This window comes from Rhinolophus hipposideros (genome assembly GCF_964194185.1).
Source record: "Rhinolophus hipposideros genome assembly, chromosome: 7".
Lineage (NCBI taxonomy): Eukaryota > Metazoa > Chordata > Mammalia > Chiroptera > Rhinolophidae > Rhinolophus > Rhinolophus hipposideros.
The window spans coordinates 6,463,701-6,477,229 of NC_138053.1; the positions used below are offsets into that span (position 1 = coordinate 6,463,701).

General features: G+C 53.2%; 1 protein-coding gene across 10 annotated transcripts in view; it reads right to left on the minus strand.

Annotated features, from left to right (window-relative positions):
* Positions 1-13,529, minus strand: part of GTF2IRD1 (GTF2I repeat domain containing 1) — a 100,361-nt gene that overhangs the window by 19,262 nt on the left and 67,570 nt on the right. For all 10 annotated transcript variants that reach the window (XM_081053350.1, XM_081053347.1, XM_081053342.1 and 7 more), the window contains 3 exons: positions 12,855-12,938; positions 8,526-8,709; positions 7,961-7,989 (listed from right to left, as the gene is read on the minus strand). In XM_081053350.1, coding sequence (XP_080909476.1) covers positions 7,961-7,989; positions 8,526-8,709; positions 12,855-12,938 — 297 coding nt within the window. The remainder of the gene's footprint in view (positions 1-7,960; positions 7,990-8,525; positions 8,710-12,854; positions 12,939-13,529) is intronic.

The following is a 13,529-nucleotide window of genomic DNA, read 5'->3' on the forward strand; positions in this document are numbered from 1 at the left end:
GCTCAGCAAAGGTGGGCTGTGGTGATTTCATGGCTGCCTACGCGTGTGGTGCTGCCCGCAGACTGGAACGCCCCAGCTCCTTGGGGAGCTTACCCTGACCCCCTGTGCATCTGGTTCTCCTGGGGGAAGAGGAGCTGGTCTTTGCCCGTGGCTGGCACTGAACTCACATGGTGGCCAGGGCCTAGGAAACCCACACTGCTCCCACTTATTTCCTGGGGATCAACCTGCAAGCACATAAGCCTTCCACGTCCCTGGCCCTCTGGCCCCGACCTCTTCTCCTCCCTCTAGCCACATCTAAACCTTTTGGTCTTCAACAGTGGTGGCCTCCCCATGCTGCCATGTCACGCATCCTTCTCTGACTGTCCCTGCCCCTCTGTCTAGCCCTCCCCTCTAGGACCCTGACTCCAATAGTCTTTTCTCCCCATTGGGACCTGCAGGCCCCCATCACCCTTTCCACCCCCCTCGGAGGAGCTGGCAGAGGAACTCTTGTACAAGCCCCTCCTGTTCCTTGGGGGGCTGCTCCTCCTCTCACCATTCTCCCCACCCTCTGCTGCATCACTCATCTCTCTCTCAAGTTACAAGGCTGCCATTCCCACCTCCCAAACCCTCTCCTGATCCATTTCACCCTGCAGCTCCCGTACCATCTCTCTCCTGCCCTTAAAGGGTCGTCTGTCCCGGTGAGCTCCATTTCTCTTCTCTCATTCTTTCCTGAGCCCACTGCCACACACAGGTCCCCACCTCTACGGACACGGCCCTTCACCAGGCCGCCTGTGACCTCTGGGCTGCTCACTGCCATAGTCCTCTTTCCGGCCTCGTCTACTTGACCTGGCTCAGGTGATCACTCTCCTTTAACAGTTTCTCACTTGCCTTCTGGGACATCACCCCCCCCCAGGTGATTCACCTAGCTCTCCAATGCCTAAATGCTGGAGGGCCCCACGACTCATCCTGGGAACCCTCGGACTGTCCACACTCACGCCCCCTGGTCCAGTCTCACGACCTACGTACGTGAAATACAGAATGGCTCTCGACTGCACGTGTCTCCTGGGGTCCTCCCTGATTTGTAGCTCTGACCGCCTGACACGCCTGTTCACTTGGGAGTCCAACTTGCCCACCACTCAGGTCCTGCCCCCTCTTGCTCTCGAGCTGCTCGGGACAAAATCTTGATGTTGTGGGGGTTCAGAATGAGTCACCCCTAGATGTGCCTCTGTGGTATGTATAGATTGTCTTGAACTAAAGGCAACTTGAGCCATAGGCTCAAGAGAAAATTCTGCCCCTCCCTTGACTACCTAAACGAACTTGAATTAGGAGCCTTGCCCATAATTATCCCCCATCCTCCAGGGATCCTGTGAAGCCCGTGGTCAAATCCTCCCCTTCGTTTGGCCCATCTATAGGGCAAAGCAAACTTCTATTTACTAAAAGTCTGCTCTTATCCTGCAGTGACCCTTTGAAGCCCTCAAGGCTCCTTACCTCGTTCCTGGCTCAGGATGTCTTCTCTACCTCAATCTCCCTTTCTATCTCTGAACCTCTACTGTATGTGGGGTCTCTGACTCTCTCAGGCATTCCCATACATATGCATGTATCACATTTGGTTATTTCCTCTGGCTAATCTGCCTCATGTTATTTGATTATTAGACCAGCCAGAAGAACCAGGAAAGTTTGTTCCTCCCCAACAATGTCATCCTTGACCTCTCTTTCACCCCACGCTCCCCACTCTATGTCAGCAATTTTGTTGGCTCTACTTTCAAAATATGCCCAGGGCCCCAGGGCCTTTGCACTGACTAGGTTCCAGCCTCTGGATGTTTCAACCATTTCTACATGGCTCATCCCGTCAATTTTTTCAGCCCTTAACTTCTGGTGGCCTATTTAAAATTGTCCTCTCAATAGATAGTCCTATTTCTGCTTTATTTGTCTCCATGGCACTAGTCGCTATGAAATATACTATTTGTTTTTAATATTTGTCTCCTGGGGTACTAGAATATAAGCACCACAAGAACAGAGATTTTTGTCTATTTTATATTCCCATATCTTGCTTGGCACAGAGCAGGTACTCAATACATTTCTGTTGTACAAATAAATGAACCCAAAGCATTAATTGTGAGCCTCAAGGGTTGGATAGGTAGGATCAATGTTATGTCAGCCAGAAGGGGGCAGCAAAGAGCCACCCAGTGTAGATGAAAAAGGAGGGTGGAGAGAGCATAAGCACATGCTGTGTGACACCAAGCAAGTTCCTTAACCTCTCTGAGCCTGTTTCCTCCTGTTAGACAGGTTATTGGGGGAGATTACATGTGCTGGTATGGGAAGGCTTTGCAATTGGCAAATCACAAGCACCTGGATATTAGGTGTCCACAGTATGAGGAGCTGCCCAAATGTCCACCGTGGGGGACAGGACAATTATATAACTATGATGCAGCCCGGTGAGGGAATATTATAAAGCATTTTAAAGACATGGGGGAAATGCTTATGTTTTAAGTTTCTGCATATGTAAATATCACAGAAAGAAAAACAGTGAGATGTGAAATTAATTAAGTTTGTGGAAAAATCTGAAAGAAACGTTATCATAAAAATCAAAAGCCATCTGTGCAGTTAGATTTCTGTATTTTCTAAATGTTTGCCGTGGGCATGTATTTGTGACTCCCCTTAGGTTTTTCTGACCTACTAGAAGAATGTTCTGTGGCTGTTACTACTGTGTTTCCCCAAAAACAAGACCTGGTCTTATATTAATTTTTGCTCCATTAGGGCTTATTTTCAGCAGATGTCTTATTTTTTCATGTACAACAATCTACATTTATTCAAATACAGTCATGTCATCTTCTTCTGGAACATCTCATAACGTACTTAATGTGTCTGTCGGGCTGAGATCTTAACTGGGGCTTATTTTCAGGGAAACACTGCATACCCACTACTTGGGCAGAGGGCCTCTCCCAACATACCCCATCTTCCTTTGCTGTCCTGGGTTTTTGAGACCTTGGGCCCCTCGGGGTTTGGGAGAGGTCACCTGGACTTGGTGCGGCTGAGAGCACAGAGGGCTGTGCCAGGCTCACCCAGAGCCCCTCCCACAGCAAATGTCCCAGTCGTGCTCTGTGACTTGCCTGGTGGGTGCCCAATAACTTGTGGCCCCTGGTGCACATCTGTTCCTGAGAGCCAGATGGATGCCTGGCGCTTGGAGGGCAGAGATGTCCCACTGCTGTTCCTAGCACCAACCTGTCTGGCCCCTGGTCCAGTCTCCCTACTAGAACTCATGGTACTGCAGGCAGGTGGGTAAGGTGGGGGGCACCTACACAGGCAGCAAGGAGCTACCAATGGGGTGCATCTCTCCAGCCTTACTTGCTGGGGCCCCTGCGGTTAGGCCTGGGTTATCTTGGCCCCCTGAAGCCAGGGCTGGAGCTCACTCTAGTATAAGTGGGGGCCTGGCCCCACCATCCCTCTGTAGCCCCAGGTTCCTCCTGCCTGCATGCCCATCCCCCAGGGATCCCGTGAAGCCCCTGGCCCACAGATGCTCTGACCAAGGCCTGCAATCCCCCCACTGTCCTCTCAGGCTCGGTCCAAGTCTGTCTTCCTCTCCAGCCAGGTGCCCACCACCACTCAGTACGAGCAGGACAGGCTACCAGACACCAGTGGGGAAACTGAGGGCAGCTCTGTATCCAGTTGGACAACACCAAAGGCCTTCTGGGCTCATCTCTTTTCACCCAGAATAAAACCGGCCCAGGAATGACCGTACCCTCACCCTGCTCCGGGCCAGCCCATCGTTCCAAGCCACATAGTGAAAGGCCCAGATTTAACAACCAGTTTACCTCCAAAGCAGTTTCCTTCTTTACCATTAACCTTCTCATAATGGTTCTGTTAGTAAAGGCTTCAATAAATGACCTTGAAAACCTGAGAACCCTCCTTAATGGAGTCCCTCCCCTCCCCAGGGAAGTCCCCCTCCTTCCAAGCCTCCCCCTCGAAGCTCTCCCACTGACCTAGCCTCCCCAAGCACTGGTCAGCTCACGCTCAACCCTCTGCACAGGTGGCTGCAGAGGTGGACTTCACAGAAGGTTCGGGCCCTGGGGCGGGGGCTCAGTGGGTAGGAACAAGGGGCATCTCTCCAATCACCCGAGTGGACAGTTGTCCGAGGATGTCTTCTGTGTACCAGGGTGGACACGTGACATTCCAGACTTGATGGGCCCCCTCCCGCTTACTTCTTGGCACTGTGGAACCCTCTGGGACTTGCACATAAGCCCAGGGAACAGGGGAGCCTAAGTGGACTCACATTAAGTTTCTGCCGCTATGTAAAGAAGGCTTTTGGTAGAAATCTAGTTCAATTTTAGAAGAACAGAAAAGAAAGTTTACATGTCTTGCACTTCTGAGTTTGCAGACTAAAGTCCATTCCCTATTGTTAGAAGAGATGTTAAGAAAAAAGAAAAAGTCTCAAAGTTCACTGTGCCTGGAATAAGGCCTGCCTCCTTGTCATGACAAGCCATACTCTCCTGTGTGCGCCAGCTCCATCCCTACTGGACACCTGTGATTTCGCTTAGGCTGTGCCCTGTGTCAGCACCACACACTGTTCTGCTCACCTCTGAGGCCCAGTTCAATGTCACCTCCTCCAAGAAGCCTTCCAGAGCCCCAGGAATAACAATAACCAACACCTCCATTGGCTAAGATCTTCCCATAGCCAATCCTGAGCTGAAGGCTTTACAAACATCTTACTTGAGTGTCAGGACAAAGCCCCGCAGGGCAGCAGGTGGAAACTGTCCTCAAGAGCTCACCCACCACTGCCCACCATTTGTCCAACTCAGATCACCTGGGCGGCAGGTATCACTATCTTCATCTCACAGATGAGGAAGCGTAGGCTCAAGGATGTGAAATAATGAGCCCAGTCACACGGCTAGGAAGAGGGGTGCAGGGATCTGAACTCGGGTCTCTCTGAGCACCAGCCTGTGCTTTCCCATGGCCCACAGGCTGCCTTGGACCCACAACCCCAGAGATCATCTGCCACCCCTTCACATGCCCAGGACACCTGCTGAAGTCCTGCCTCTCCCAGTGACCTGAGCTCCTGCTCCAATATCACCCCCAGACGCTGGCCTTTATCAGGCTTCAGTGATTTTCTCATGGAAGGTTTGGAACAGCCCTTTCTGGGGCAGGAACAGCACTCAATGACCTCGGGTGAACCCTCGGAGGCCCATGTGAGCCTGGACACCTTCCCAGCCCAGCGTGACAAGGGACATGAGCAAACGTGGAGCTGGCCTGCAAGCCAGCCTGCTTGGCCCGTCCAGGCCCGGGGTGCCAATGCCTGGAAAGGCGCTGGCAGTTCCACCCGAGGGCTGGGACCAGGGCCACTTTCTCATCTCCTCTTCCAGGCAGCCTGCCATCATCCTCTCCCATACCACATGGGCAGAGGAAGCATTTCTCAGGGCTCTGTCTGTACACAGAGGAGTCAAAGGGAAGGTCAACGGACAGGCAGACTGGCACAGAGACTGAGGGACAATGGCTGAGATTCAAGAAGCTGCTCAAACAACAAGATGGGCCATTGAGTTCGCTTAGCCGGAGGGAGAGTCCTGGTCAGTGGAAGAGGTCACCCCTAGAAGGGCGCAGGAGCTCTGGTCTGCGTGAGGGCGGCTGGCCGACCTTCTGCCAGCAGTGCTTCTCCCCAAAGACTGACGCACACTGTTCAGTGGCTGCTCTGATTTAGGGACCGCCCATCCGCGATCTGTGGCGTCCGTCACAGAATGCAGGAAGCCAGGCTTTGGAGCCAACAGTTCCTACCCTGACAGGTGGGGCATGCCAGGCCAGTCACGGAAGTAACCTCCATTCCATAAAAAGGGACAGTGCAGAGCGCTGGGTGTACAGCCTGGCACACATCAGGGGTCATACATGACTTTCCTTTTCCTGCTTTCCACATTCATTAAAAATGCACATGCCCCTCAAGTAGCTGTATTTCAGGACATGTGAACCCTTCCTGGAGGGCTTGGGGAACACAGGAGGAGCCGAGGGGAGGCCGAGGGGCTGCCACACTGCATTTCTACTTTCCATGCAGAGAGAGGCTGGGCCATGCTTCCTGCTGCTGCTGTGGGACCGGGCCCAGCACTGACACCAGCTTAGGCAGAAACCCAACTCGGGGCAGGCAGCGGCTGGAAGCTGACGCGGTGGCACCAGCACTGATGTCTATCAGACTTGGAGCCAGGCGAGTGAACCACAGGCACCGACCACAACCCTGGAGCAAGGTAGGGCCACAGAGTTGGAGCCAAGCAGCCTGTCACAGAGAGGGGAGGGACTGGGGGTACCAGGAAAGGTGTGTTCTGGTTTCCATTACGAGAAGGGAGCTGTTCAAGTCCAAAGGCCTGTGATCTTGTCATGAGCATTCGAGCCTCCGTTTCCCTGCCCTGTCCCTGCTGGACCCAGCTTGCTTCCCGGGGAAACACTCATTTCCACTGTGGTCACCTGAATTGGGCGGACCCCTGGTTCTGCCTCTAAGAGTACGGGCCTTACGGCCACCTGCTAGCTGTGTGACACGAGCATACTGATGACACGCAGAGCCTGTTTCCCACTATGAGTAGGGTTCTTGTACCTACCTCACAGGTCTGAGGAGTAAATGCCACGCCTCCTGTGTGTTCACTGCTGTAACCCTAGTGCCTAGAGCACTGCTGGCCCCAGGAGGGCCTCGGAAATACGTGTAAAGTGAACCCACGCGAGGCGGGTCTGATACCCAATAATCTTTCAGTAAGTTTTCGGCTGGGGCCACCACGTCTGCAACTGGCTGCTACTTCCACCATCTTCAGCTTCCTGACATCCCATCACTTTCCCACATCTGAGAGCTCTGGGAAACACCTTTGGGGTGGGCCTCAGACACCTGCTGCTTACCCACCTTACGCCTTCCTCTCCTCCTCTCCAAGTCCTGCCTTCCCCTGAGGCACCACGGAGACTTCCTCTCCAGGAAACCCTCCCCAGCCACCCCGACTCTCACTCCGCTTCCTGGGGTACGGGGGGGGGGTCCCTGCAGCCTGACAGCAGCTGTCACATTACTTCACCCCTCAGGAAGTCTTGCTCCTTCCAGTTTGATGGCCTCATACCCCTTCCCCAGAAGCCCACCAAGCCAGGCTGGCATAGGGAGTGGACAGCTCCAGGGAGTGGGGGTGAATGTGCGTGCGGGAAGGGGGGTGACAGGTGATGTTCCCGGGCATGAAACTGGGTCCTTGTACTGCAGGCTTCCTCTGATCCGGGCATGCCATGAAGGCTCACCCATTCTCAGCACATCAGCACAGCCTCCCCAGGGGCACAGGCGGGCCAGTCTTTACACCAGCAGCGGCTCCTGGGGTGGGCGTGGGGCGGGGGTGAGGTGGCAGGGCTCCTCTTGCCTCTCCACACAGGCTCTGGGGTCAGTGGTTCAGCGTACGCAGCCTCTTCCCTGGAGACCCTGGACAGCCCGGGGTGCTCACCCAAGGGTCAGCCTCTGTTCATACTGGGTTTGGGAGGGCGAGGACACAGTCTATGGAGGAGACGGAGGGGCACAGATGGCTTGCAAGGGGGTCAGGAGAGGCCTTTTATCCTCTAAGGCTGAGTGGGCACTCTTACATCTTACTGCCAAGCTCACAGGTCCCCATGCAGACCTTCCTCCCTCTGAGGTTAGAAACCCACCTGCCATCAACCTCATCTACTCCCCAAGGGCAACTGGGCCCCGTCATGAAGAGGAGTGGGGAGCACTGACCAGGCCCCTTCTTCTCAAACCCTGGCTGGGTGAAGCTTACAAGTCGCCAGTGCCACCTACCACCCGTTTCTCTGCCCAGGTTCCAGCTTGGCCTTCCCCCTTCCTCCTGGGGCTGGTGCCCAGGTAAGGTGGGAGAACAGAAGAGCAGGGGCCTGGCTCCTGCTTCAGGGCCTCACAACCTGTGTCCCACAGCAAGCTCGGCTCCACCTCTGGCCCCCAGCACCATGGCTGGCTCCCACGCCAGCAGGCCCCCTCCCCACCCCAGCCAGCGCCTCTTACCAGGCTTTGGGATGAGTCCTTGGAAAGGTCTAGAAGAGAAACAGAGAGGGGGCTGTCAGCGGGAGGGCCTGGGAGCTCATTAGAAATTGTTTGGGGCCCACCCAGACCTACTGCATTAGAATGCGTCATTTTCACAAGCTGCCCGATGATTCGATTCGTGTTCATGGGACACTGTGCAGGAGGGTGACCAGGATTTCCCACTGGTTGTGCTCTGGCCGGCTCTGTGACCTTGGGCAAATCACTTGACTCGGTTCCCTCCCCTCTGAAGTAGGCCTAATACCTCTCCCAGGGGGCTAGGAGTGCGGCGATCAGGTGCTGTGGGCAGGTAGAAGGTGCCCAGGAAGGCCGCCCCTGCTATGGTGGTTGAGGTGCTGGTCTCACCCCTGTGGGGCCTTCTGCACCCTGGCTGGCCTGCAGTCCTCCCCACAACCCCAAGGACAGCTGGGACAGCCATCTTGTCCATCAGGGAGGGCAGGACCCACTGAAGGAAAGGCCAAGCATCCCTGGGTGCAAGCCCCCACCCGTGCTAGTCTTGCCTCCTCTCCTTTCCCCTTCCCCTGCGTACCTGGTGACTGTGAACTTGATCTTGTCAGCCACCGCAAGGATCCTCTCCAGGTTCTGGGAGCCAAAGGTGCAGGGCTTTCGGAACGGGATTCCTGGGGGCAGCCCCTCGATGATCACGGAGCCGGGGTTACTCTTGATCCGCTTGTAGGGGACCTGGACCGGGTACTTGATGCCCAAGGCTTCCCCTGTGGACAACGGACAGAGAAAGTGTCATCAGGAACCAGAGGCAGTGCTGGTGTGTGGCCATGGGGGTGCGTGGGGGGTGCTCTGTGCACGAGTGGGAAAGAGAAAGCTGTCGGGTAGCACCGAGGAAAGGCACAATCAGTCGGGGAGTGGGAGTTACAGGGTATGTTGTGCAGGATACTTAGGGGGTTGGGTGTGTGAGTCTGTGCCTGGGCCGGGCGGACCTGTGGGCAGGGGATATGTAGCTACAGCTGCTGTGGGGAAGGCAGTGGCTAATGTTTCTCAGCCTCCCAGCCTGAGAACACGAAGCCCATCTCAAGGATGGTCTCTTCTGGGCACAGCTGGCCTTTCCCACAACGCCCGACCCTCCATCAGCCCCAGGGCTCTGCCTCACCCTGTTTCAGGACCGGCCTGGCCTGACAGGACAGACTGCAATTGGGAGCAAGGAAGGCAGCCTGAAGCCAGCCCGGTGCAGCTCAGACCTCAGGGTCCGTCCCAGACCTCGGGGTCCTCTTTCTCTATCTGGGCGTTTTCTCTTACTGTCACCAAGCCTCTGTGCAGGGCTGTGGCATGCCCTCAGTGACAGTACTTTGTCACACAGCTGGCCTAGGGACAGTCCTGGGGTGGAGGGTGGCCGCCGCTGCCCCATTCTCAGCCAAGGGCTGCCACCTGCTGTCAGGGGCCCCCTCTGAGGCACTGCTCGGCTGGTCCTCTCATAGTTCCTGCTCACAGAGCCCAGGATACAGGTGCGGACACTGCAGGCTGGACGCTGTGAGGCTCACTGGAAAGTCCACGGCTTCCCCAGACGTAGACGAGGTGCTCTATGGGACACCCTCTCTGACACAGCTGAGCTCACTGTGACCCGAGGGGCTGGCTGCGACCATCATCCCCGTGTCATAGGGTCCCTCTTTAGGAAGACACTGCAGGAATCTTCATGTCTTGCACTAGGAGGAACAACCGAGCTTTCTCGTGCAATAAACTAATTTTTATCTCACGGACACTAGGAATGGTAAAACTTGCCTCACTTCCCTGTTTGCTCTGACACCTAGGAGACTCAGAGCCCAACGTGTGCTCTGTATCTAGCAAGTACAGAATTTCTGAGTCTTCATGTCACTCCTGGCTTCATGCCATTGCTTCAGCCTGTTTGGTTTTATTTAATTGAGATATAATTCATATAATATCATAAAATTTACCATTTTAAAGTGTATAATCCAGTGGTTTTTAGTACACTCACAAGGTTGTGAAATTATCATTACCATCTAATTCGAGAACACTTTCACCGCTCCAAAAAGAAACCCTGTACCCATTAGCTTTCCCCTTCCCGTGCCTTGGCCACCACTAATCTATTTTCTGTCTCTCTAGATTTCCAGGCTGTTTTTCATTCTTTATCTTGACTTTGTTGCTGACTAGCTTATATGTTAATGCAAAGAGATCCTTTTTGAAATGAAAAATAAATCAGACAAGAAGGAAAATGTGTACCCATGATTCATGGATTCACGAATGGGAACACTGTCATCTCTACTTCTCCTCTTGCCGCCAAAATGGCTGTTGCTACAATGACGAGTACCCGCCACGTTGCAAACCCTGTAGACACTTGCACTCTTTGGCAAAATCCGAAACAGACGACCACTCTCCCCTCCTTGGTGTCCATGACCCTACACTTTCCTGATTTCCCCTCTTTCTGGCCACCCCTCCCCCTCCTGGACCTGACCTCTAAACACAGGCGCCTTGGGCTTTGGTCTGGGCCTCTTTCTGCCCCCTTTGTACCCCCAGGGGTGCCTCCTCTATTCCCCAGGACCTAATTTTTAAGTCCAATCCAGACACCCTTTCTGAACAGCAGACTGTGTGTATCTCTGGTTGCCTGTGGGTCATCTCCACTCACTTCTCAAACTCTACAAGTCGCAGGTGGAACCCATCACCTCCCCCCTCTAACTTCCCCATCGGTGAGGGTGGTGCCCCTTCTCCCTGGCTGACAGTTCGGGTATCCACCTGTCCTTGATACACCACGTACTCTACCCTCCCCCTCCGCTATGGTGACAGATCCGGGTAACCTAATGAGCATGTGGCCTTTCCCTAGTACAGGGAATTGTTAAAGAATGGACATATGACTCAGTGGGGACCAATGAGAAACAAGGGGAGAGCTCAGGGAATTCTGAGAAAGAAATAACCCAGCTCTCTTGAGAAAACCTATAGGAGAGCCAGCCCTCTCCCTCCTTCCAGTGTGCTGGTGGGGTGACTGGACCTGCTGCAGCCTTTCTGCTAACAAGCAGGTAGCAAGGCTGAGAGGATGCGGACACTGGAAAGACACCGAGGACATTCCTGGGCTGCTGGATGCCGCTGATTCTGAGTCCACCCCGCTGGACTTCCCTTGCTATGAGCTATGGCTGATTATACTGTCCAAAGAGAGCTACCCCAACCTTCCATCTCACATACTCTCACAGTGCAACATCGACACTCCTCCATAGAGAACTGGGGGTGGGACTTTGTAACTGCCTTGACCAAGAGCACAACAAAGGTGACACGGCATGACCTCTGAAGCAACACAACTTCCACCTGGCTCTCTCTCAGAACACATGCCTCAGGAGCCCTGACAGACAAGCAGGAAACCCAGCTACCCTGGAGTCACTATGCGGGAAAGCCCCCAGGGAAGGATCACAGAGAAATCAAGAGAGATGCCCGAGGGGCCCAGCTGTTTCCCCAGCCCAGGGCTCAGACATGTGAGTCAGGAAGCCGATGACTCCAGCCTCAGCTATCCAGACTGCAACCCGGGGAGACAACCTGAGTGACAGCCACCCAGCTGAGCTGCTCCCAAATTCCTGACTCACTGATACCAAGAGAGATAATAAATGGTCACTGTTATTTACGCCAGTATGTTTTGGGGTGATCTGTTCTGTAGTCATAGTAACTGAATCATAACCCAATTAACCCCCTTTATTGTTGAAGCCAGTTTGAGTTTTTGTCACTTGAGACCAAAGAAACTAAAATCTTAACTGATTCTAGCTTGTTTTCAGCAAGCCAGGACTCAACTGGAGGCCTCTATTTTCCAACACCATCTCTGCCAATTCAGCACCAGTGATTCTCCCCCTGAGCACAACTCAACTCCATCCACTTTCTTCCAGCCAGCACTGAAGCCAAGGCCCCAGCCGAGATCATTACTCTGGCCTGAACTACCGCTCCAACCTCTGAGCTGGTCTCCCAGCATGCACCCTTGCCCTCCTGCACCCATTCCCTTTCCTCACAGCAGCCAGAAAGATACTTCAAAAGTGCAAAGAGGCTCTAGTCACTTCAGCCCTCCCAACAAAATGCAAAACTGGTACAAAGCTGATACCATGGATGATCAGCCCTGTCTCCTGGCCAGCTCCATGGGGGTCCTCCTCCCCCACCTCGGTCCCCATGCTTCATCTTTCTCCCCTTCTTAGAACAAGTCTCAGGGCCTTTGCACATGCCATTACCTCAGCTGGAATGTCCTTCTTTCACATTCTGTGTCATTAATTCCTTACCTATCCTTCAGTTTTTTTCTTCAAAGAGGCCTTCCCTGGCCCCCAATTTAAGGTAAGCACGCAAGTTATTCTCTCTTGAGCAGTCTGCTCTTTTCCTGCACGATCGTAGAACAATTCTTCATTGTTTACCCTGTTTCCCTGAAAATAAGACCTAGCCGGACCATCAGCTCTAATGCATCTTTTGGAGCAAAAATTAATATAAGACCCGGTCTTATTTTATTATAAGACCGGGTCTTATATAAGACCGGGCATTATATATATAATATACAACATAATATATACTATAATACAATGTAATAATAATATAAGTATAATATAATACTGGGTCTTATATTAATGTTTGCTCCAAAAGATGCATTAGAGCTGATGGTCTGGCTAGGTCTTCTTTTCGGGGAAACACGGTATTAGATTCTGTGGATGGTTGATAAACGTCTGTCTCACCTCACTGATCTATGGGACCCACGAGAGCAGCGACTGTGTGTTTTCTTCATTACTGTATCTCCAGTGCCTGGCACATAGTAAGTGCTCCGGAAATATTTATAAGCGGTGACTGGTTTTCCCAGCAGTGACCACGGTTGGACCTGCGAAGCTCCTGCCTCTCTTCCCACCCCACTAGCTTCCCTGCCACCCAGGTGCCCAGAGCTCACCATATTTCTTATTGAACAGATCCTGGACTTGTTCCCTCAGTGTGTTGGCAATGTCGATCCGGGAGAGTCTGGTGTCATAATTTTCTGCAAAGTGAAAAACAATTATGGAATGGGCTGTTAAATTAAAAGGCACTTGGTGACTTTTAAGGAATATGATTTTCTAATTATGGGGAACTCCTCTCTGGCAATTATCAGATCCTTGGAGTGGGCCCCTCAGAGTCCTTCAGAGCTAATATCTTGACAGAGATGTGTGTTTTTCCAGAAGGACACACACTGTTGAAACAATAGCAACGCGTATGAAATTAAGTGAATTGTTGACATTTGAAAACCACCACAGCAATAAATGAGCCCTGGAGGTGACAGACACCAGGAAGAGGAGCGGTGCCTATGCCATGGTGGGCTCGGAACATGGCCCATGAACTGAGATGACCAGTCTAGCAGCTCCCAACGGTCACTCACCCAGACGGTGTTTGTTAAGGAGCCCGTGTGCCAGCACGGGCCCGTCATTGGGGAGATTACAGCCTGGTATTGTCTTGTGAGAAGAGACAGGTGAGGGGGGAGAAAGGAAGTGGATGTCAGGGTAGTTTTGGTGGGGAGTGGGGTGAGGACCCCAGTTAGCTAAAAGGACTGGGTATAAGGAGCCATGGGGTGAGGTGAGAGACTCAACTCCCCTTA